The sequence below is a fragment of the Dermochelys coriacea genome, chromosome 25 (genome assembly GCF_009764565.3).
Source record: "Dermochelys coriacea isolate rDerCor1 chromosome 25, rDerCor1.pri.v4, whole genome shotgun sequence".
In the NCBI taxonomy this organism is placed as follows: domain Eukaryota; kingdom Metazoa; phylum Chordata; order Testudines; family Dermochelyidae; genus Dermochelys; species Dermochelys coriacea.
The window spans coordinates 12,888,060-12,912,862 of record NC_050092.1 but is presented as its reverse complement, the minus strand read 5'-3'; the positions used below and the strand labels follow the sequence as shown (position 1 = coordinate 12,912,862).

The 24,803-nt window shown below is 59.7% G+C and overlaps 1 protein-coding gene across 1 annotated transcript; it reads right to left on the bottom strand.

Moving 5' to 3' along the window:
• Nucleotides 1–848: 848 nt before the first annotated feature.
• MAP1S (microtubule associated protein 1S) lies at nucleotides 849–24,106 on the bottom strand. Its single transcript, XM_038384022.2, has 7 exons — nucleotides 23,911–24,106; nucleotides 16,486–16,587; nucleotides 10,586–10,668; nucleotides 10,057–10,197; nucleotides 5,625–8,955; nucleotides 4,444–4,661; nucleotides 849–3,171 (listed from the first exon to the last, which is right to left on the bottom strand). Exons 1-7 carry the CDS (start codon nucleotides 24,065–24,067, stop codon nucleotides 3,016–3,018), a joined length of 4,188 nt encoding a protein of 1,395 aa, XP_038239950.1. The 5' UTR covers nucleotides 24,068–24,106; the 3' UTR covers nucleotides 849–3,015.
• Nucleotides 24,107–24,803: the final 697 nt, after the last annotated feature.

Below are 24,803 nucleotides of genomic sequence, written 5' to 3'. Positions count from 1 at the left end.
AGGCTGGCTGGCCCCTCCCAGCAGTGTGACACTGCAGGGTTCAGCATGCTCTCACAACCAGGGCTAGCATGAGTGGCTCCTCCAGCCAGCAGTTACACCTCTAGCGCTGGTGGAGAGAGTGCCACAAGCTGGGGGGGGGGGGGGGAGGAGGGGGAGAATCCACAGCCATGCCCTGGCGTAGACAGCACTACACTGCTGGAAGAATCCTAGCTCCTGCCCCTTGGGGAGGTGGGATTAGTTTACAGGGAAGGGAGAACCCCTCCAGGCCCTGTAGTGAGCAGACACACTGAGTGGCTGCAGCATTTTCACTGTAGATGTACCCAAGGTGAGTTTAGCACCAATGACCCCAGCTAGCTCTGGCAGCTGCATGGTACAGGCTGCTGTTAGCAGTGCTTACCTAGCCCTGGCCCTACCCAGGCTCCTCACATCGTAGCTTGGATTACTTCAATCAGAGGGCAGTCACCAAGGCTAATTTAATCCATCATCCCCCTCTGCCGAGACAGTGAAGCACAGGCCAGTTCCACCAGGGTCCAACCTGAAGGACCCAGCTTGATGTCTGCACGTCCCAGGCTTCGCCCAGCAAGGAGAACTTGGTGATGCGAGAGCTGCACCCCCATAGCCTGAGGCAGGAATTTACAGTGATGAAAACCAGTGCAAGAGTCTGTGTGAACAGCTGCAGCCTGGTGCACCAGTTTGAGTTCTTGGGTAGATCAGCCCTGAACTTTCACTGGCCGCCCCCGGGTCTTGCTCCAAGAACCCCCACAAACCCCACTGCCACCCTCTCGTTGTGTGTTTGGAACCAAGGTCGCCCGGCCCTGCTAGGCAGCCACAGAGCGCACAGCAATTTGTTGGGCTAGTGTCTCTTTAATGCTTGTTCAATATATTTACCAAACCATAACATCGTGTGTGCAACATCGTGGAGTGTGTGTCGGTGCCTAAAACTTCTAGCAAACCCACCCACTGCCCCGGCCTGGGAGAAGGCACAAGGGGGTGGAGAAAGAGGTGGTTACCACCCGCCACATTTTGAGCTATGAAAAGTGGGGCAACCTCATGAGCTCCTTCCCTCACCCCCTCTTTAAAAAGATCTTCTAGCTAAGAAAATATATAAAGCACTAAAAAGTGAAACGTTCAATTCCCCTTTCCCCACCCACCCCCCAAACATCTCCTAGACACACAGTACAATACAATCAAATGTAAAAAGGCTTCCAAGCCCAGCCAGGTGAGCACTGAGAACAGGATTAAACCCTTCTGCCATGGATACAAGAGGATGAAATCTTCAGGGAGCTGGGGAGCCCCCCTTCCCAGCAGCTCGCCTGGAGGGGGTGTACTAGTGCCTCACAGTGGCAATCAGATAAATAAGAACCTTCTGTGTATAGCAGGGGTTTTTTTTCATTTAAAAAAAATTACAAAAAAAGGTAAGTTGCAAACTTACAAAACAGGTTAGTGTCACATTCACTCCCAAAACTTGCTCTTCAAGATGAGTTAGAGAAAAAGATGCAAAAGCCATGGAGAAGCTGGAAGTGGCTGGGGATTCAGGCCCCCCACAAGTTTCATGCCCAGCGGTGCCCCCTGGATCTGCTTGGCCTACACAGAGGGCTGGGGTCAGCAGCAGGGACGCAGGGTACGGGAGACAGGAGCAGCAGGGTTTGCAGAAGGGGGATGTTAGCTGAAGTTGGGAGCACTCCCGGTCAGTTTTGACACAGGGATTGGAGAAGGGGGGGGGTGTTACAAGACAACTCCAATTCCTCTCCTCCCGGGGAGACAGACACACACACACACACCCTCCAGACCCTCTACTCCCAGCGATCACACTTAACACGAACTTTCAAAAGGCCCGTGAAATTTGGCTTTAAAACATTTACAGCAACATTAGGGCTTCTGAGGTCTGCCATGGGGTGGGACTGGCAAGGGAAAGCTCTAGCAGGTGTGGAACTGTGACCTCACCACCATGCAGGGAGAACCCACTCCAGGCTCCACTGCTTTAGAAGGCAGGAACCCATCAGCCCCCACCCCCCATTCAGCTTCCAACCTCCCTTAATCTGGGTCAGAGAGATTGTGTCTACCTGGGAATCTGGCATCTCTGTGGGGGCAACAGGACAGCTGGGGCTTTAGTTTTGAGGGGCACAAAGGAGACAAATAGCAGCTGGGGGAAGGGCAGTCAACTGGGATCAGCCCCTCCACCACTATAGCAGCCCCCCTCCCTGGCACATGGCTAAGCTGTCAGGGGCATCACTGGGGTGTATGACTTGCAGACTGGTTTCACTTGTGCCCTCAGCCAGAGGATGGGACTCCAACTGGCCCCTACACAACAGGGAAGCAACTGGATGCCACCAGCAACTGGAACCCCACTCCAGGCTGCCTGTGGGAGCTCTGGCGCAATGCTGCAGTGGGGTGGCCATTGCTGCATCACCTGACCAATGTAAGGTACCTGCTTGACATCAGGGAGGGTGGACTGATCCCATTTCCATCACTGGGGTGGACAGAAGAGGGCTGTGCCTGTCCCTATGTAGCAGCTGTGGGGGAAGTGGCTGGGCTGGGGTGGGAGGCGAGGAACAGCTATCCTGTAGTACGCCTCAGCCCCCAGCCACAGAACCTGCTCCCCACCTCTGCCAGCAATCGGGATTACAGACCCTGCCAACCCACGATCCAGCCCCCCTCCCCCCGTGGGGATACAGAGCAATAGGCTGGGGCCTGTGTGCATGCAATAACCAGACGGTGAGTGGCTGTGGCGCACAGGATGGGAGAGGCAAGCAGTCGTGTAATCCTTTCCAGTCCAGGGGAGATTCCTTCCCACGCCTCCCATCTTGCAGGGAGCTGGCCATGCAGAGCTCACTCCAATCCTACAGTGCCTCTTCCCAATCACCCGTGGCCAATGGGGCCTTGCCAAGTCCTGCAGGGGGAAGCCCTCCCCCCTCCTGTGGGTTGCAATGTGTGACGACTGTGGGCGATCTCCCCTCTGCAAGGTCCAAAGCACCTGCTCCAAGCCTGGCTGGAAAGGGTTAACGCGGGCCCCCTTCAGAACTCCACTTTGCATGCTGGGAAGGTCTCGTCCTGCATGGCCACCGTACTATTGCTGCCCAGCACCGTGATGCCCAGCTCCTGCTGGCGCTCGTGGGTTTCCTGGTACCATTCGTGCATCACCAGCGAATCAAAGGTTGGGATCAGGGTCACCTGAAGAGACCAATTTGACAGTCACTCGGAGGCAGCAAGGTCTAGTGGGCCTGGCCCTGATTGAGCCAGGGCACCAGGGCTTCCATTTCTGACACTTCCCTGCTGGGGGACCCTGGGCATGTCACATCTCTGTTTCCCCTCTCCCCCTTTGTCCCATCTGTTTCAGACCCCAGCTGCTTGCAGTGCATCTGAGCAGCACCCAGCCCACGGGGCTCTGATCTCAACTGGGGATGGGACACTGCTGTATTAAATACCCTGGGGGGGGGCAGATGGAGGCCAGAGCAAGGGGAGGTTCTGCCTTCCTCGAAATACGGACACAAACAGCCTCACCACGTCTCCAGCTGCTTCTGCACCAGCTCAAAGCCGCCCTGCCCCAGCCACCAACACTTGTGCCACACAGGGACACTGAGGCACACCAGTGACCACCCCCAGGTGAGGTCACAGAGTTCACAGTTCAAAGGTCAGGGCCCCTCCTGCTTCAGAAGGACCCAGCCGCCCCTGCTCCAAGCCACGGCTACGTGGCTGAGCCCCCTACGTCGACATGCGCAAGGCCGCAGCTTTTCCGTCAGCGTAGTACCGCCACCTCCCCCACCAAGCTGTGCCATGCCAACAGACACAGCTGTGCCCTGAGTGTAGGGTGACCAGATGTCCTGATTTTATAGGGACAGTCCCTTTTTGGGGTCTTTCTTATAAAGGCTCCTATTGCCCCCCACCCCCATTCCGATTTTTCACACTTGCTGTCTGGTCACCCCACCCAAGTGCCTCTGCACTGCGGGGTTGTCGGGGTAGCTGATCCCATCCTCTGATTCCCCCCCCCCCCCAACCACACAGCTACCCCGGCACAACTGCTGTTCAGACCAGGCCAGAGTCCAGTTCCTTGGTGGCCTCTGCGGAGTCCCCCCTCCCACTGCAACTCCCTATAGCCACCCCTACACCCCCACCCCCGGCTGAGCCAGACACCCTAAACGATACACACCGGGGTCTTCTCGGATCTGGCCAATAGGGGGAGCAGGTTCTCCTCACAGGACTCTGCGGCGGGCGGGGGGGGAAAGGAGGCCAGCAGCATCCACAGCCAGCTGGATGGCGCAGCCCATGCAGTGGAGCAGCACTCCCGGCTCCCGCTCAAGGCAGAAACACCCCCACAAGCAGAGGGCTCGGGGTTGGAGCATGGGGCAGGGATATGGTTACCTGAGACCCCAACCAAGCCCCCCCCCCCGTGCCTGCCTGGCCATGCTCAGCGCTGCCCCCTGCCGCTGCCCTGCCATGCCCCACCTGGACATCGCTCCCCCAGTGACGTTTGCCCGCTAGCAGCGCATCCAGGATGGGTCGCATGACACCCTCTTTGACATGGTCATCTCCGCTGATGACATAGCAGAGGGAGCGGATTCGCCGGAAGAACTCCTCGTCCACTGTCCTGGCGCTCCAGGAGCCAGGGACGTAGGCCAGATCCAAGTAGATTGGCGGCTCGGGGGGAGAGAGGGCCTTGGAGCCTGAAATTGCAAGACGGGGGACCTTTTAGACACAGGGGGCAGGGCCAGGGCTCGGGCTCCAGCAGGGAATGCCAGAAGGCCTGGTGCACGAGGGCCACACTATTGAAACACGATCAGTGATTTTGGGAACCTTGATTTTGGGCACTGCAGAAGGGCTCAATTTGTGCCCAGTGCTGAGTGCCAGCCCACAGTCTGGCCCTTCCAGGCATCTCCCGTTGGGACACCCAACAATGGCCAGTCACTTGATACATTCGATCCACGATCCCAGGCTCTCTCTCGCACAGCCACACCTGCTAGGGCACTTCCAGCACTGTCTCTTTACTGGAGTTTTAACTAGATTTTAAATCCAGCATCTTGCTCCCTTTGCTATTAGGGATGGTCACTCTGCATCTGGCTGAGCCTGGCAGTGCAAGGAATGGGTCACTTGCTCCCTGGGTCTGCAATGCAGCAGGGGGGCTCCAGAAACTTTGCAAGAGGCTCTTCTGGAATCTCATCTGGGCCCTGAGTTACGTGGGACTCGGGCTCACCACCATGCAGGAACAGCAGCCTTTTAGTTCCTATGTGCTGCAGGATCTCCCAGGATCCAGACAGCCCAGGCAACAGCTGGCCAAGCCCCCCCCCCCGCTCACATGCCTCAACTCAGCCCCAAAGGAGCCAACATCTGGGGCATGGCCACCCAGTCTCCGTGGCACACTCCCCACGAGCCAGAGCAGCTCCCACCTGGCACATGCAAATTCTGGTGGTGCCATGGGCACCGACAGCAACACAGCTCATCCCACAGGCCAACAAACACCCTCAGTGACTGCCCTGGGTTACAAGACCCCATATATCCTCCACCCCCCGAACCAGCCAGTCCCCTCGCCCTGGGGCTGAGTTAGCATGGGAGTGACAAGCCCTTGCTCCTGGCCTGGGATCAGCTGGACTCTACGCCCCAACCCCACTCAGCGTGACTGCAGCAGTTACCTGCGGGAGACGATCTGCCGGCTCCTGAGAGCGGCCTGGCCCCAGCGCTGCGGCTCGTGAGCGAAGCTCTTGTGTCCCCGAAGCGTGGGCCCTTCTCCATGGGGGTGCCCTTGGCTGGGGGAAGTGTCCTGACCTTGTCTGCTGAGCCCATGGGGCCTCTGGCCTTGCTGCCCAGGGTCGAGTGTTTGGGGGTTTCGGCCTTCTGGGACATGGGGGTCGAGCCCAGGCGGGAGGGAATCCTCTTCACCTTGCCAGCGGGCTCCTTCTTCCCTGGGCGGGCCTGCTCTGTGGGCATGGCCTCTGGATCCACCATGCAGATGCCAGGTTGGGCAGGAAGGGGGCAGGGGTCTTTCAGGGGGCCAGGAGGAGGGTCTCTGGCCTGGACAGGGCCCCTGGGCAGGTGCTCCGACTCCTCGTCGGAGTCCAGCCCGCCGTCGGCCGTGATGGAGGGGCAGTCGTCTGTGGCAGGAGGGATGTCTGAGTCGGAGAGCGTGGGGAGGGACTCGCTCCCAGAAGTGGGGGGGGTCTCTGTGGCGTGCGGTGGCTGCAGCCGGCGGCCCTGGCTCCTCAGGCCTCTCCTCTGGGCCAGGGGCTTGGCCAGCTCCTGGGAGAGGTCGCTGTCGTTGGACAGGTCCCGTGGGCTGACGCTGAGGGAGGGGGGGCGCTCAGACTTGGGGTGCTCAAACTCGCAGGGCGACACCAGGCACAGGTCCACGTCGTGGGGGGAGTCGGAGCGGCGCCCATGCTGGCGCAGCCCGTCTGCCCTGTCGCTGCCCAGCTGGGCATGGTGGCAGGGCTGGATGGGCAGGGACAGGCCGCCTTTGCTCGCCGAGGCATCTGGCTCCGGGGTCAGCCTGGCCGCCTGCGGCCTGTTCAGCTCCTCTTGGGGCAACTCGCTCACTGGGGGCAGCACCTGCTCGAAGGAGACCGACAGCGACTCATCCACCTCAGTGGAGTGGGGGGAGCCCACCTCAGCTGGCAGCGAGGGGGTGGTGATGGTGGGCGAGACGTCGGGGAGCTCGTCCTTGAAGGGGCTGAGGGACAGGCAGCCCGCCTGCTTCTCCTGGGAGGAATGACAGGAGTTGAACTGTTTGTCGTCATTGGGGCCCGACGCCGGCTCCTCTACCATGACTGCGTTCTCCACCGGGGACTGGTGGAATGGGGTGTGCCTGGCGCTGGCTGGCCCCGAGCTAGAGGGGGACATCATCTCCAAGGTCTTCTCCTCGGAGCTGCCGCATGGGTCCTCGGTGCCCTCCTGGCAGTGGTTGAGAAGCCCTGTGGGCGTCAGGTCGAAGTCCATGCTGCGGTCGCTCTTGGGGGTCTTGGCGAGGGGGGAAGGGGGCCAGATGGCCTTGAGCGGGCTAGTCTCTAGGTACCGGAACCCCTGGGGGCTGTCCAGCGCCTCTGGGTCGAGGCCGTTCTCCTGGCAGTCCATGGGCCCCAGCCTGGCGCAGCCAGCTGGGCCCTCGGTGCCGGCACATTGCCCAGCCTCCCCATTCTCCAGCAGGGATGGCTCCAGCTCGCTCTCCGCCCCGGTGATTCCCTCATCTGTTGACTCCTCCTTCTGCCTGGCTTCGGTGCCCGCCCATGCCGCCTCCCGTGTCAGGGCCTCCAGGGACAGCGACTTGGAGCCTTCTGACCCACCAGCCTCAGGGCTTGGGGGCTTCTTGCTGGCCGCACTTGCCTCCTTGGCCGCTTTGGCCTTGGGCTTCTCCAGCTCCTTCTTGAGAGTGGATTTCTTAAGGCTCCCTGTCCTGAGGGCCAGCTTGCGGGGCTCCAGCCCAGGCGGTTTGCGGGCAGGCAGCTTTGCAGCCTTCCCCTCAGCCTTGCTCTCCTTGGCATCCTTCCGCAGCAGCTCGGCTTTCCCCTCCCTCTTCACGGCCTTCACCTCCTTCCTGCCATCCGCCTTCCCCTCAGCGCCATCTTCCTTCTTCAGAGGCCTCTTCTCCTCCTTCCTCACCTCCTGGGGCAGGGACTCTTTCTTGGGCAGGGCCTTCTCCTTGCTCAGCTTCAGCCTCACATCCGGCTTGAGCTTCTCAGCTGAGGAGTCAAGCTTGGCTCTGGCCTCCTCGGCTCTATCCTCCTCTGGCCTTGCCTTGGCCACCTCGCCCGGCCCTCTGGCCTTCTCCTTCCTCCTCTCTGACTTGAGGGCTTTCTCCTTGGGAGCTGGAGGCCCGGCCTCCACCAGGCTCAGTTTGGAAGCAGACCGGAGGCTCTCCTTGGACGCTGACTTGAGGCTCTCCTTGCTTTCCGCCCTCTTTGGCGTAAGCTGCTTCTCGGGACGGGGAGCAGCCAGCACCTTCAAGTCCTTCTCAGTGACCACCGGGTGTTTCAAAAACTCCAGGTGCTTCACCTTCTCCAGCCCCTCCAAGATCCTGCCCTGCGGGGTGCAGCCAGGGAACAGGACCCGGATGATCTTCTCCAAAGGGCTGGCGGGATGCCAGACCAGCAGGGCGCAGATGGAGGTCAGGCACTGCAAGGGCAGCTCCTGCTCACTGGGGTGGCCATTGCCAGACCAGTGCTGCAGCAGGAACTCCAGCTCCTTGCTGCCCCGCACCGGGTTCAGCACGTACATGTCCAATCTGCCAACGCCCATCTTTTGAAACAGCACCGTGGGCCCCACCTTGGGGCTGCTATCCCTGCAGAGCGGGTTGGGCCTGATCCCCAGCTTCTCCAGGTAGCGTAGAGTCAGGCTGGCTTCGTCACAGCTCTTCAGCACCCTAGAGTTTCCCTCAATACCCTTCAGCTTCTCGGACGCATTGAGGAACATGACACCCAGCTCGGGGGAGATGAGGTTCTTCACCCAGTCCCCGTTGCTCTGGGAGCCTTGTGAGCAGGAGTCCTCCTCCAGCTCAGCGACCTTCCTCTGCAGCAGGCTGTTGACCCCCGGCAGGCTGTCTGTGCCGATGTGCGTCACCAGGATGGAGTCAATCCGGTCCAGGTGGCGAACCAGCTTCCAGAAGGAGGATTTGGGGTTGGAGCCCCCGTTCACCAGGACATTGAACCCGTTGACAGCAAAGAAGGCTGTATCCCCCCTCCCACCGGGGAAGACATAGCAGCACGGCTTGGAGAGCTTCAGAAAGCCCACCATGGTCGGGGGCTCCAGCAGGTCGAAGGGGGACTGTGGCTCCAGGGACTCTGAGAGGTATTCCACGAACTCCTGCAGCCCCTCCATCTCCGGTAGCACGCAGCCCGGGTTGATCTGCAGCTCAATGAAGTCCTGGAGGTTGTACTGCTCCAGACTGGAGTCCTGCCACTCCCCGAAATCAGGGCAGCTGACGGTCAGGCTGGCCTTGGCCGAAGGGTCTGCAGAGCTCAGTATCTCCCCGACCTACAGAGAGACAACCCATGGTCAATGCCAGCACCTGGCCGAGTTCAGTGTAAAGGACAGGCTGCTGAGTCATCCCTTGTCAGCCGATCCAGAGCTCCAGCCAGGCCATCCCAGGGATTAGACAGACACTCCACCTCTGACCCGGACTTAGACACGAGTTCCCAGACGGGTGAGGCCAGCGGGCAGCCACTGGACAGCCCCACCCCACCCTCCTTCACCAGTACAGGGAAAGCCATCCCATAGCAGGCTCGGCTGTGACACCGCAGCGTTGCTCGGCTCAGCATCGTTTCCCCTATGGTCTGTGCTACCGGATGATTGTGCACAGGGGCGATCACTGCGAGCCCAGACTCTTCCCTTTGCATCCTGGGAACATGCCCCACCTACCCTGCACCCAATCCTCCAGTTCCCACCCCTGCCACTTCCTAATTGAGCAGCCCTGGCTGCTGGTGCGATTCAGAGCGCGCTCCCTGCTGGGGAAGGAGAGACGCTACTGCCGAGCAAGGCCACGTTTGCCCAGAAGTATGGGCCTGGATGGGGAGCAGTTCCAGGGCTGCTGGAAAAGCAAAGCCTTGGCCACACACGGCAAGGGGATTGAAACTGCTGCTATGTCTGCTTGACGGTGGGGATGAAGAGGCCTCAATGCTCAGTGCTGCATCCAGAACTGACAAACAACCCAGCTTCATCAGCACCACTAGAGAGACGGACTCCGCCAGCCCCACGCCCTTCCCACAGGGCTTCGCTGCTGGTGCCTGGAGCTGCACATTCAGTCAGTTTACAGCCAGTCCAGCTGGGGCTCAGGATCCAAGGGGCTAGTGAGAAAAAAGTGACCAGGGTCCAGAGGGGCCCACACTGGAGTCACCTTCACTGCCAGCAGCAGTATCAAGGTTCTGCAGCGTTTCCTCCTGCAGCCAGAGATGGAAAGGCACACGAGCCCTGAGCCAGGAGAGAGACACGCATCTGTCTCTGCATCAGACAGTAATGGGATTACCCAGGCCTCTCCCTCAGCCCTGTTAGGAGCCAGAGCTGCCTGAAGGAAGGCGTTTCCTGGCCCAGAGGGTTAGCCGCCAAGGGACGGATCACGGGCACAGTGCCAGGACACACCTCTTTGTCCGTGAAGATCTGGATGAAGTCCCGCAGAGAGAAGCAGCCCGTCTGCAGCATCAGCTCCCCGGTCTCCTCCACGCAGGGTCCGGCGAACACCAGCAGCTTGTGCTGGGACACATCCGTGATCAGGTTTCGCAGCTGGGGACAGAGGGCTCGGGGAAGTGAGAATGGTTGAGTTCAGCTGTCCCCACCCACCCCCACCCCACTCGGGCCCACCACCCAGGCACACCGGCCTACACCAGCTCTAGGGGATCTTTGCTGACACACAATGGAGCAGAGACCAAGTCCCAGGAGTGGGAGGTGTATCGGTGGGGGGGGCGCACGGTGCGTTTGGGCTGGGGAGGCAGTAGGCACCTGGCCTGATGGAGGGGGAAGGAGGACAGGACACGAGAAGATTACGGAGGGGAATGCAACCCCCACACTCCATCCCTGCAGGGTGTTCTTGCGGCCAGTGGCCTGGCACCTCCTTGCCCCCCCAACATGGTAAGGGCCCCACTGGAACCCAGTTCCCTCCCCACCTGCTCACCTCATCGCACAGGGATTTATCTGAAGGGTTGAGCAGCACCAGTGTCTCCAGGACATCCCCCCGGTGGTGGAGGGTCCGCTGACCTGTCCGGGAACAAGAGGCCTTGGCATTGAGACCAGCTCCCCTCCAGGTTTTGGCCCCACTCCCTTCAGGGAAGGGCCAGGCTGGCCCGAGAGTTGCACAGAGGGTGGCTGCCCAGGGCACAACGAATTCATGGAATGGCAAGAGGCCGGGCAGCAAGGAGCCTCCAGACGGGAGCCTGGAACATGCCATACAGCACTCAGCTGGCATGATCTGTCCCAATGTACGCAACCCGTCCGAGAGCAGGGAACCCCAGGAAGCTCTTGGCTGACCAAAGAGGCTGTTCAGAGCGTGCACAGTTCACCTGCTTTCTGCAGCACTGCTCCCCTCTGTAATGCCGCAGCACTGCCTCCCAGCACCTCTGGGACCCCGGGCATGGAGAGCACAGCTGGGTGGCATTTCAGGGAGATGCCTGTGCCGGACAGTAACCAAGGCTGGCTAAGGAGACACCTGTCAGCTGTGTCTGCATTGCACTGCCTATCAGGCAGGGCACAGGGAGGGGCAGAGGAAGGCCGGGCTTGGGGCTGAGGCCCTGGAGCCAAGAGTTCTGGGTCCCTGGCTCTGGCACAGGCTCCGAGTAGCCTGCAGCAAGGTGCTAAGTCTGTGCCACAGTTTCTCCACCCAGGAAGCAGGGTGATCCAAGGCAGCCCCTGGAAGGGTGGTGGGCGAGTACGAGAGAATGGGGTACCTGGAGTTCCTGACGGAACATACCACAATCCCAGCTAAAGCTAGAGGTGCCGGACGGGATTGGCGTGCCGGCAGCTACCGCAGAACACAGGTATGACGGGGAGTTTGCCCAGCACAAGCTCCGGCCAAGCTCCCAGGCAAGACCAGTCATTCTGGCAGCAGGCAGGGGACACAGGCCCATACACAGACCCTGCTGCTGCATGCCCCCTTCCCAGCCTCCCCCACCCCTTTCAGCCAGGCTGGGGGCACAGCAGCTGCAGGACCCCACTGGCCGGAAAGCAGAGCTGTGAGCCCGGATGCCACAAGAGACCAGCAGATCTGCTGAGTTGAAGTATGAGACACCCCTCCCCCTCCACACACACACACACACACACACACACACACACACTTCCTTCCCACTGCTGGGGGCGGAAAGAAGGAAGCGAAGGGGCTGACTCAGCCCACGAGGGACCCCCCCACTCCTGTGCTCTGCCCCCAATATGGCAACAGCACAAGAGCCGGACAGGGATTGTTTTTAAGCTACAAACAACTCTCTGGACTCCCTTACCGCTCCGGCTGGAATGAGAAACGTAGCAGCCTTGCTAAGTGGCCGGCTCTGCCAAGGCCCCATGGGCACCTCAGCCCCTTACCCCCATTACTCTCAAGGTCCTAGGAGTCCACAGATGGGGGGAGGGAGCCCTGGCCTGAAGAACTTAAATGGAAAGCACAAAGAATAACCCACATTTTACTGATGGAGCGGGGCCCATGGAGAGGAAGTGACTGGCCAGGTCACCCATGTAGTCAGCGGGAGAGCTGGAAACCACACAGACCCCCTGGGTGATTGACCATAGCTGCCACTCCAGCCCCCCTTCCCCCACTGCGCTGCCGCGCCCCCCCACCGGAAGATAGGCCAGGCCCAGAGCAGCTAGATGACTTGGCCCTGCCAGTCCACTGCAGGGTTGGGAACACCCTGGGAGCCCAAGCTCTGTGCCCCCAGGCACACAGTTGGGCACCATGCAGATGGCATCTAATGCAGAGAGCTGCGCTGCCCTTCGTTAGAGGGCAGCAATGGGGCAGAGAAATGGCTCAGTGCAGAGGAAGGGAAAACGAGCAGGAAGCCCAGCTGCCTAGTGAACCAGGCTGGAGGCTCAACGGGGGGGCCATGGGCACGGCTCCTACGTTAGCTGGGAGCTGACCTTTAGTGCCCCAGGAAGGGAACCGAGTTGGCTTTAACTCCACGTGTGCAGCCAGCTCCCCGGGGCACGTGTGCAGCGTACACCCAGAGCACGGAGGGAAGTGGTTCCATTGAGCTGCTAACAATCTGCTCTGCATGCCCCAGCTCATGGGGCTCCAGGCCCACGAAGGCCAATTTACGGTCTGGGGGGCAGGAAGATCCGATGGACAATTAGGCCACAGGGCACCTCAGAGTGTTGGCGCCTGTAAGCCGATAGTTTACTGCAGCTCAGACTCAGGAACGAAGAGAATTCACGAGCCTGCCAAGCACAGGCCTGTCGGCAGTTAAATTCCCCCTCCCTGAGCCAGCTGGCTGCTGGGCCGAGTGCCTTGGGGTCTGGAGGCCTGTACCCCACAGCACGGGGGAGTTGAGTCACTAAGGGCTGGCCTGGGACTCAGAAACCGACATTCAATTCCCCGCACTGTCAGAGACTGACCTTGGGCAAGTCACTGCCTCAGTTTCCCCATCTGTACAACGGGGGGTGGGGGTGATTTCCCTGCCTCACAAGGGTGGTGGATGGGCTGAGGGGCTCAGACACAAGAAAGCTGGACCGATTTAAGCCAGCCCAGTATCATTAGAGCAGACCAGCCTCCCAGTGCCGACGTAGCTGTATCGGTGTGAAGGCATTTCACACCTCACTAGCTATTCCCACACAGGAATGGTATTAAACCTTCCTGGCACACGGCACCTTTATAGCACCATCCCGTTGTAATGGGGGCCACTGTCCATTTAGAGACATCCCACCCCAACCCACAGTTAAATCAGAACAAAAAATGGTTCAGTCCAGGGCTAAGCACCTGAGCTGGGCTGGAAGCTGCAGCCCCTCCCCCCCGGAGCAGCCCATAGTCCCTTCCACCCTTGGCCTCCCCCAGAGCAAAGGCTGATCAAGCATGTGGACTGGGAATGGGACACCCCTCGCCACACCCAGGTCACAAGGCCACCGAGCAGCTGCCTGCGAGCAGCAATTCCATTACTGCTGACCAGGGCTGCCTTTGAACCAGCAGCCTGGGGGTCAGCGGCTCCCTATCTGGTTACCAAGCCCCCGAGCCACCTAGCTCCGTGCACAGAAGGGGCCTCTGTGAGCACAGCCACCTTAGTTTCCAGAGAGCTCGTTTGGAAGAGCAAAACAAACAAACCCAAAGGGAAGTATCCGGAGAGGCTGGTCTGACCAGACTGGAGGGGCCAGCCGGAGACACCTGGGCAGGAGGGAGAGCAAGGCGAGCACAGCGCTGGCTGCGGGGAACCCATTTCACAGGCAGGGCACCCAGAAGGGATTTTAACCACACAGATTTGGGGGTGTAAGCCAGCCCCTTAGATCTTGAGCAAGCCAGACACAGGCAGATGTGGGACACTAGCCCACAAGGGTATTTCTTCCACCTTCCTCAAACGCATCCAGGGCCAGCCGCTGCCAGAGACGGGCCCGAGGAAGGGCTCTCTGTCCACGTACCTGTATTCACGACCCAGCTACCTTACCCACAGGGTAGCCTGAGCTGGTCAGGAATGAAGGCATTTCTACTCTCCCCTGGCTAGTCACTTCTGGAGAGAGGCCCGTAAAACCCTCAGCACACGAGTTCCGGCAAGGAGACCCTGCGCTGGGCTGCGGGCTGTCGGGACCCCTGTGCATAGCTGGCTCAGCCCAGCCCCTCGGACGGGATCAGCGGCTCTTCCCAGACCGACAGCGCAGGAACGATGCCACACAGCGCTAGCCCATGAGCCACCTCTCCCTGCACCGCGGTCACTGGCCGCTGCCCCAGCCCCTTTCTCCTCCCAGCCAGCGGCTGCACGGGTCTCAGCTCACCCCAAGTCCCAACCGGAGCATGTGCCACAGCCCAAGTAAATCACAAGGCAACAGATGAGCCCCGATGCCAGGCCGGAGGCTGCAGCTCCCAGCCCCGACCTGCGGCGAGAGCCAGCAGCTCAGCAACTAGCTGCACAAAGCCGGCCTGTTCCCTGGCAGGGGACCGGGGATCAGACACATGTCCAGCCCCAGCAGCAGCCCGGGGCCATGGGGACAATAGTGCTGATGGAGCAACCCTAGGCTCTCCCTAGGCTCGACACGTGGTACATGGCAGTGCACATGCTGGTGTCCCCCTCTCCAGTGCCCCATTGCTTGCCGAGGCTGGGGGAGGGTTTTACCCATAGCAGCAGCACTAGCCGACAGAGTTTGAACCTAGCCCAACTGGTGCCTCTGCTCTACCTGTGCTACAGTAGAGGGATGCTACCAGCACGGGAGCCTCTAAACTCCTTGGGGAAGGGGCTCTGTTCTGTCTGTACAGTGCCTAGCATCCCCCGCAACAGCCACACTTCTCCCCACTCTGGAGCACAAGGCCTGGCTTCACCTCAGCCAGCCTCCGGGGGTTACATTAGAAAAGCACAGCCAGGCCAACATCCTGCTCCACCCATTGGGGTCCCTGAGTTCTTCAGCCCCCCTGGAAAGGGGATAGTCCGCAGGACCCAGCTACGCCTGACAAGCAACAGGGAGCTCAGACCCTCATGCAAGAAGCTCCCTGCCTTGGATGCCTTAGAGAAGGGGATAGAGGAGGCAGTACCAAAGTGGGTTAACCCCACACAGTGGAGCAACAGGGACCCTCCCAACACTTGTGTCTAGGCACAGATGTGGTGAACCAGTGGTTCCCCCCACAAGATGAGCAGAGGAGTATCTTGCTACAGCATGGTTTTGACTTGGAGTCAAGACGTCCCACTCCGAGCGAGTTAGACGGAACAAGCCCGTCCCTCGATCTGGGAGGGCCGGGCCGAGTCTAGGCACTGCAGCTGGAGGCGGTGGGGCAGTGCAGCCAGGAGCAAGCCTGGGTATGACAAGGCCTCACTGGAAGGCACGTGGAGAGGGCCGCCAGCCCATCCTCCCAGCCCGGGAACCCCTCTGCGAGCCGCTCCCCAGGAAGAATGAGTGCGTTTGTCTGCTTGGAGGGGCCAGGACAGAGGCATCAGCTGAGGGAGAGCACACGCAAGCAACTCGGCACAAAAGCCACTTTGTAGCCCTGGCTAAATGTTTGCCCAACCCAGCAAAACACCATCAGGAGAGGGCAAGGTCCGGATCTGCAGCCGACAGGCAGCCCCCGGAGCGACCCCTCCCCACACAGCAGGCAGGACGGCACTGCCTCCGTGTCTATTTCCAACTCTCTGGGCGGCCTGGCCCGAGATACAGATTGCAACATGAATTAAACACCAAAATCCAGGCCGGGCATGCGTGGAGTGGGTCACACGAGGTTTCTGATGCCAAGCAGAACACGAGCTCCCAGATGCTGCTTCTGCCGCTGGATGTGTCCGGGCACACGTTGCCATCTGCTCCTGGTGGGCGTAGCCAGCACTTTGTCAAGGGCAGACAGCATGGATCCGAGTCATACAACCCTGCCCTCCCACCGCAACCCCCCAGAAACTGGAGCAAAGGGGACCAGCCCTATGCACCCCCTGCCTCACAGGGAGCAGTCAGGAGTTGAGATGCTCAGATACTGGGGGGCACTGGAGTATCCCCGACAGGTTATTTCCAATGCTGCTTCTACAGCAGGGTGGGTGTTTGTGAAACCCATCCCCAGCTCACAGCAGAGCAGAGCTGCTGCCTCACTCCAGCAACGTTCAGACAGTCAGTTGGGCTCGCAATAGATTCCCCCCAGACCAGAGCAGGGCGAGTTCTGGGCCAAGCAGCCTGGAGAGCTCCTTTAAATACTCCAGGGATGAGTGAATTCCCAGGGTGTGGGGACAGGACAGTCCCTGGAAATTCACACTGGGGAGTCCCCACCTGAAAGCAGCAACGTGCAGACAGGGGCCATCTCCAGCAAGGTGCCAAGCCCACTACAGCAGGGCTGCTCTTCCCGGCAGAGGGCTGGGCCCCTCACAGCCCCCTCAGGGACTGCACAGCTGGGAAGGTGGAGACAGGAGAGGCCTGGCAGCTCGCCCTTACCTTTCACGATGCTGGAGAAAGTGGCTGAGTGCCGGGACACAAACAGCTTCAGCTGCTCGTCCAGGTTGCAGGAGGCGAGGTCGATGTCCCAGCAGCGGATCCCTGGGGGAGAGAGAACAATCAGCACCCACAGCTCTGTGCAGAGCCCACCCCACCCCAACGCTGCCAGGAGAGGCACAAGGCTCACGGAGACCAGCCACCGCAAGGATTCCCAGGGGCTGATCTTGGCTGTGACACTAATCCCGGCTGGGCAAGTAACTTCACCCTCAGCGGCTTCTGCCTCCCTGCCCACCCGTGGAACGAGGCCAGCTGCCTTGGCATAGGGATGAGCAATCAATCTGCTCCAAGGGCTTCACCCCTGGGGAATGCAAGCACTGGGGACCCTGCGGGAACCTGGCTACAGGGGAGCGGGAGAGGACATGCCTGGCTGTCAGGGCAGATTCCTCTCCAGCTCACGGACAGCGAGTCCTGGGGAGAAGGCAGGACCTACAGGACATCCTGGGCTATCAAAAGGGTCAGCTCCCAGCCATCTCCTACTGAGCCATTTAAGGAAGAACTTTCCCAGCCCCCAGAGCAGGCCCTTATAGGGCCCCCTTTGCCCAGGCAGCTGCAAGGCCAGGACAAGCCAAGGAAGGAAAACCAGGACCAGTAGAACTGCCCCAGGTGAAGGATCTTCTTGCCCCACGCCGGGGGTATGGTGCCCTACTCAGCTAGCAGCCCGAGGAGCAGGGATGGGAGCTCTGCCCTGGGATCGCTGGCCCCTCATCACAAGTTACAGGGAATGCACAAAATGGACCGGAGGGAAGAGCATGTGACCCTGCACTGTAAGCCCTCAGGGTCATACGAGCCGCTCCCCCCGCCCTACCCCTGTCCTCATTCCCACAGGCAAGCATAAGCGTTCCCAGGCAGGTCCCACAACTTGTCTGGCTAGTGTCCAGCCCTGCAGGCGCAGCCTATAAACATGAGCAGCTTCTAGGAGACCAGCGAGTTCCTTCAATGAAACGCAGCATGATCCAGGCGCCCTGACAGCTCCACACAGCTGCCCCAGCCCAGGGCACAAGCTGCTGCCACTGGCCCCCCAACACTGGAAGCCCCTCAGGTTCCTCAGCCTCCCTCCCACCTGGCAGGGCGTGTCCTGAGACAGACACGTCTGGAGGCCTACGAACAGCCATGGGGGAGGAATGGGCTTCTGGCTCTGGCAACAACAGGCCATTTCCCTCTGCCAATTGGCCAGTGAAAGGGCAAAGCACCTGCAGACACTCGCAGGGGCCGGGCTAGCGAGAATCGCTCCCAGCCTCACGAGGGAGAGGTCAGCACAGCGCAAAGGTAGCGGGAGCCCCCCGTGCCAATCGAGGGGGTGTTGAGTCAAGTGCTGCCCTGAACCCTTGCCAGAGAGAGAAGGGGCCTGTGTCCAGCAACGGGCAACCCAGCAAGCCTGGCCTTCAGTTGCCATTGCTCCAACGCTGTCCTGGTGTAACTGGGCTGTGACTAGGCGGGGAGAGGAAGGAAAGGGGGGTGAAGCCAGAGGGACACGTCAGTCTGCATCGATGCTCAGCAGCAAGGAACACGGAGGTTCCAGCTGGGATCCCGACTCCTGGGACATTCAGCCAAAGGCAGGTTGGACCCAACAGGCCAGTGCTGTGCCACCCAATCCTGCCTCGACGCCCTGAGAACCCAGGCCTCAAACAGGAGTCCAGTCGCTCCGGCGAGGGTCTGAGCTGCTCCCCTTCTCAGTAAGTGAGGGAGTCAGGTGCTGCCATGCTGCAGCTGACAGGAGGAACTGCCCAGTCACGCCTGGCCCCCGAGACTGCTGCAGTCCCAGCCCACAAGGCAGCTGCACAGCCTGTGCCTGCGGGAGCTTTTGCCTCCAGCCTCTCTGCAGAACCTGTCTGGCAGAGAAGAGGTAGCTTCTTGTGGCGGCAGGAGGGAAGGTAGACTACCGGGCTGGCTGGCGCAAGACAACCTCTTCCATGTCTGCACAGACCGTCCCTCTAGTCCAGCCCAGGGACCTCTCAGCCCCTGACCTGCAGCTGCCCCAGTGCAATTCCCAGACCGACTCTTCCTCGCAACCCAGAACTAGAGACATGAGCAGCAAGGGTGGCCCAGTCACCATGCAGCCCGACCAACCAGCTGCAGCTGCGTTCCAGGCTAGGAGTCAGTTTTGCGGCCTTCTTCCAGAGTGATGGCCCCTTGGTTTCCTTCCTAGGGGTCATGGGTTCAAACCCTGGCCCAGATGAGTAGCGGCTCAGTCGTTACCAGGCGCTGTTTGGTGGCCCCCATGGGAGTTCAGTTGCTCACAGGCAAGCTCCCCAGAGACAGCTGTTCACATCACAGCACCCTTGGCCTGTGCAGCCCTTGGTCTCTGCCACCAAACAGGAGCCCCCTTGCCTCTAGTGCTGGCCCTTGCCAAGCAGGGCTACGGTGTGCTGGCAGGGCAGTTTAGGGAAGTTGGCATGGCACCAGCTGTGGCTAAGTAAAACTCAGATGATGGCTGTCACTTCACCTGCATTTGGAGTCACTGACTAGTCCCTGCTCACATGCACTGACTAGGTTAACATGGGTCTCTTGCAACAAATTCAAGTCACATCCTGCTGCAAAGCAGGGTCACTCTGCAAATGGCTCCCACACCTCCTTCAAGCAGAGTCCACACAGCTGAGCTCTCTGCTGTTCTTTACCTCAGCATTTACCAACCCATCCGACCTGCCCATTTCTTCTCCCCAGCTCCTTACTGCACAGAGACTTACTTAAACTGCTCTGATCTCCTGCACAAGGCAGCAGAGCCAGGCTGCCTCATTCAGCACCTGCTATCGAAGAAGTCCCTTGGGGGCACAATACCAGGACTGCCCTACCTTTCCCAATGAGAACCTACGCTGCCGAGACCTGTGCAAGCCGGGATGAGCCAGCTGCATTGCGTTCTGCCTCCTCGACCATCCATTCCAAGCGGAGAACTTGCTGGGGCAGCATCCTGCTCAAAACTCTCACTGCAAAGGGGAGAGCATTTTGCTGCTACGTCAACTCGGCAGACATGCTAGGAAACCCCCCGACAGACTGTAGCAACCGCCCCATGGGGCAGGAACCATCGCCACCTCAGCTGTACACAACACTTGACTACAATCCCTTTGTGGCTCGCTTCCTGTTTGGTGTCAGGAGAGAGGCCTGCATGACAGGGCAGTGCATCAGCCGGAGGCTGAGCTCATCATGGGGCCTGGAAAACGGAAAGCAACATCCATAGCAAGCCAGATAAGAACAGAGCCAGTGCTAATAGTGTCACCCAGGCTTTTAAGTAACTTAAGAGGCTTCCCCTAAGTTTGCATTAGAGCTACTGGCTGCAGGTTGGGTGACTGCCCGGCAGGCCAAAGGAGGGACAGCTGGACCACCAGCACAGAATGTGATGCTAGCTAGGAGTGGTATCAGCGTGCTGAAAACAGAGGAGAAGATCCGGAGTCTGCCCCCAACCCCGTCCCTGCTACTTTTGTCCACAGAACTGAGTCTTGAGGCTTGTAAATAGTCTCCTGTGAAATCAACCCTATTACACTGATGGGAAACTGAGGCATGGATGTCCAGTGACATGCACTTGGGATGTGAAGATCAGTTCCTGGCAAAGCCAGCAATACAGCGCAGGGGTCCCAACTCCCAGACCCCTGCTATAAGAGCAGAGTCCCCCCACCCCTCCAGCGTGGGAAAAGAACCCACTGGGATGACTGCTGAGTGAGGACAGGTCTGGCTGCGGGGGAGGGGGGGGGAGGAAGGAGAATCTGCCATTACATAACGACGACCATACTGGGTCAGACCAAAGGTCCATCTAGCCCAGTAGCCTGTCTTCCGACAGTGGCCAATGCCAGGTGTCCCAGAGGGACTGACCAGAACAGGGAATCAAGTGATCCACCCAGTCACCCACTCCCAGCTTCTGGCAAACAGAGGCTGGGGACACGATGCCCTGCCCATCCTGGCTAATAGCCATTGATGGATTGATGCTCCATGAATTTGTCTCACTCTTTTTTGAACCCTGTTGCTCCCGCTCGGGTAGGGGACAGGACACCAGCAGGGAAAGAGCCCATGGCAATTCGGACAGTTCTGAGGTGTGGGTCAGATGCAGGGTGACCAGGGCACCCAGAGCAGCATGTGGGGAGACTAGGTCCCAGTATGCTGCCCCCCGAAGACAAAGGGGGACCTGATAACCTATCTGGAGACAGCTACAGGCTGTTACAAAGAAGATGGTGATCAACTGTGTGCCACGTCCACTGAAGGTAGGATGGGAAGCAAAGGAGATGTAGGTTAGATATTAGGAAAGACTCTTCAACTCTAAGGATAATTAAGCTCTGGAATAGGCTTAATTAGGCCCATAGAGTCAGAGCATCTATGGCATTTGCCGCATTTCCTAGATGCCGGGACCCGGTGACACATGCCAACACCCCAGCTGACCCCCAGCCCCGGCAGAGTAACATCCTTCTCCAATTCAGGTTTGAAAACGAAAGGTCAGAAGGGGTCACGGCTCCAGATCACTCATGGTGAGTCAGCTGGAAGACAACAGGATCAGATCCCCCTGCTGTGCGCAGACAGCTTTACCCAGGGTTCAGAACTCCTGACGCCCGCCAAGTGGCTCCTTGGGGAAAGGAAACCGCTTGCTGTGGATCTGCATTTACTGCATCTATATATATTTAGATATATATTCCCCCTCGGGCAGCCTCCCCGGAGAGTTCAATGAACCTTGGTTTATAGCTGCACACTCCCTGCCCCAGACGGCTGGTGGAAATCTTCACAATTAGACTTCTGCCCCCTTCCTTACAGGCATCCATTTTTAAGCATCCACAGCCCTCCGAGTCAGCACCAGGTGAAATGAACAGAGCAGCTCACTCCTCAGCTTCAAGCTCCCTTAGACGTCACATGCTGCTGGTTTCTTTGCATACATAACTACCTGAGGCTTTGAGGTTCAATCTCAGCTCTCCGTGTGCCTCCACTAGTCCTTCACAGCTTCCTCACCCCTGGAGAGGACAGAGCCACTCCACAGGTCTGGCTGGGACATGCCTGCCTCATAGGGGATATTAACGGAGGTGGGTCAGGAGCGTCTTTAAAGGCAGCACCAAAGACGTGCCTTCAGGTTCCCACCACATTACAGGTTCCTTGACGTTCACCACTTAAGACAGGTGCACGCTTGCTTCCCCTGGAGGCACGCACCTTGCAGGAGTGACTCAGCCGCGCCGGCCTCAGCCAGACAGAAGAGCGTTCCCTCCGGCTGCGAGCGCAGCCACCTTCCCGGGCTGCTCTGCAAGAGGCAGCACGTACAGCAATCAGCTGCGTTAGAAGCCGTGTTCCAAAAGCCAGCGACAGCCGCTGCATCTCTCTGCACTCTGCCTCCCCAGCTACCAGACACCCTTGTACAGCAGCCATCTGTTCATTCCTGTCCCACAATGGCCAGTCACACTAGCCAGCTGGGCTCCTCTCCCCACTCCAGAAGAGCGGGTTTGCTCCCTGTGGCCACTAATGCTTCAGGAATCCTAACCCCAGCTCAGCAACAAAACACAAACCCCAGGCCCCTGTGCAGGAATTACAGAGAAGCCGCCTGTTTCACTCCCATCATGTCTAGTCCCTGGGAAGCAGGCTCCCGAGTAGTGATTTACGAACTGGCTTAGCGGGCAGGCCTCTTGCCCATCGCATGAGCCACCAGGACAGCAAATGAAGAAAAATACCGATGGATTCATTCCCCCACCATCCCCCAGACTGTGGAATGGTTAACGATCCTTCCAACCAAAGGGAGATGGTGCAAGATTAGGGCATTAGAAGCGATGGAGGGAAAGATGCAGAGTTGCACAAACCTTGCTCAACGTAACAGTTTTAGCCTTCTCAGTTCACGCATGGTAGAGAGATATTTATTTATTTTTAAAAGATCACTTCCAAATTTGTGCCCCCTTCCAGGCCTTGAAAGCACCTTCCACGGAAGGAGACACCAACTCTCACCCTACTCCCAGCACCTCAAGTCCCCAGCATTAATATAGTTTATGCCAGGGCCATGCTAAGAACAGAGAACCCCTGCAGCCAGCCAGTTCCAAGACTGGAATTCCCTGACTCTCAGACATCCCATTCCAGGCGAAGGTTTTAATCACCAGTTCATTAACAGTAAATGCAGATCCACAGCAAGTCCTTGGAGGAAGCTATAAAGCAGGTTTAATTACAAGTCAGCCCTTCCTAGTTTCAGCTGGCAGTTTCTCCAGTCCATGCTGACCCACTATGGTCTATCAGGGTGTGTTCTGCCTGAGCTCCAGATCACTTCCCGATGCCAGACAAGCTTCTCCAGGCAGACGGCTCAGTGCGGGCCAGCTGCCCCATCCATCATGTCTGATACTCCCCCGCCCCACTCTAGTTTCTTGAGTTGAAAACAGGTCCCAGCCCATCCCAGCGTTAACAAAGCAACCCCCAACCTTTGTCTGTTGCTGCTACGCTCAGCACCACGGGCGTCCACGCATAGGGTGCCCAGGTGCAAGTCTAGAGGGGGAAATGGGATGGAATTATACATATGCACTAAGCAATAAAAGTGTGCAGAATTCACGCAGTTGGGGACAGATCTGCTATCACCCCCACACACATTAAAAGCACCATGAACTGTCTCCCCATAGGAGAGACTCCCTTTAAACATAAGCAATAATCGGGGGGGGGGGGAAGAAGGAGGGCTGCACTAGACCACCACAACTGGACTTTGCATACCCTTCCCCCACCTAGTCTGAAGTATCAATGCCCCCCCGCTCCCGGACCATGCAACTCAGCAAGGAAAGGAAAGGAAACGAGGTGCTGCAATGAATCGAGGGGCGCTACACTCACACACAGGGCACAGCTACATCTGGGAGCGTTGCACCTTGCAAGTACATAAACCAATGCAAAGGGGGAATTGCCCGAGTGCATCAATGCACACAGAACAGCACGAAATGCAGCAGGGCAAGTGTAAGATCTGGGCCACGCTACTCAGGGGGGTGAGAAGCAGGGCCACCCACCAGTGCATAAAACAGCACCCTGCGGAATAAGGGCATGGGGCACCAACATGGACAAGGGCAGCAGAGGAACGTTGCAGGGTGCACGAGTGCGACCTTATACGCTGGCGCATGGGGGAGCCCCAGGAAAAGGGGGTCCCTTGGACACAGGGGCGGGTGCCCCGACACAGAAGCTACGTGCACCGGTGCAAGGGAAACCCCGGGAATGCGGGGGTGGGGGGGTGCCCTGGACACAGGAGCCGCGTGCACCGCTGCAAGGGGAGCCCCGGGAAAGCGGGGGTGGGGGGGTGCCCTGGACACAGGAGCCGCGTGCACCGCTGCATTGGGTACAAGCAGGGCAATGAATGGGGCCCGCGGCGCCTCGGCCCGTGCTGCCCGGGGGCTGCAACGGCGCCCGGCCGGGGGGTGCTCGGCGCTGCACGAGCCCGGGCGGGGCCCTGCTCACCTCTCTCCAGCGCGGCCAGCACGGCGCCCAGCAGGCCGGGCCGGTGGCAGCCGCCGCCCACGATCACGAGCAGCGAGTAGCGACGGGGCCCGCGGAGGGGCGGCGGCGGCGGCTCCTTCCCCTGGCTCGCGCGCTCCGCGGCTCCCGCCGCCGCCATCTTCCGGCCCGGGCTCCAGCACGACGTGCGCTAGATGGCCCCGCCCCTCCCCGCTTTTACGTCACCGCGGCGAAAACCCCGCCCCGCTGATGTCATCGCCGGCCAATCAGGGGGCACGGAGAGGGGCCAGGCTGGGCGGGGCTCTTAAAGGGGCCGGGCACTAGGAGGGGACAATGGGGGTGGGGCTGTCAGAGGGGAAAGACCAGGAACCAAAGGGGGTGGGGCTGGGGGGCTTCAGGGCTTGGGGGACTTTGGGGGTATTGGGGTGGGGGGTATCGGGGATGGGGGTATCAGGGTTTCAGATATTGGGGATGGGGCATCAGCACAGGGGGGCATCCTGCCTGCTGGGGGTATCGGAGGTGGGGGCATCCGGCCTGGGGGGGCATCCGGGCTGGGGGTATCGGAGGTGGGGGCTTCCGGCCTGGGGGTATCGGAAGTGGGGGGTATCCGGGCTGGGGGTATCGGAGGTGGGGGCTTCCAGCCTGGGGGTATTCGGGCTGGGGGTATCGGAAGTGGGGGGTATCCAGGCTGGGGGTATTGGAGGTGGGGTTTCTGGCCTGGGGGTATCCGGGCTGGGGGTATCGGAGGTGGGGTATCCGGGCTGGGGGTATTGGAGGTGGGAGTATCTGGGCTGGGGGTGTCAGGGCTGGGGGGGCATCCGGCCTGGGGGGATCGGAGGTGGGGAGGTAGCAGGGCTGGTGGTATCAGGACTGGGACATCAAGGGGCATTGGGGCT

Excerpts from the sequence above, each read along its gene's own strand:
- MAP1S (XM_038384022.2), bottom strand. The coding sequence starts at position 24,067 with ATGGCGGCGGCGGGAGCCGCGGAGCGCGCGAGCCAGGGGAAGGAGCCG. Across the intron at positions 16,588-23,910 it reads GCTGGCCGCGCTGGAGAGAG|GGATCCGCTGCTGGGACATC; the intron begins GTGAGCAGGGCC and ends TCTCTCCCCCAG. Across the intron at positions 3,172-4,443 it reads ACTGGGGGAGCGATGTCCAG|GTGACCCTGATCCCAACCTT; the intron begins GTGGGGCATGGC and ends TGGTCTCTTCAG.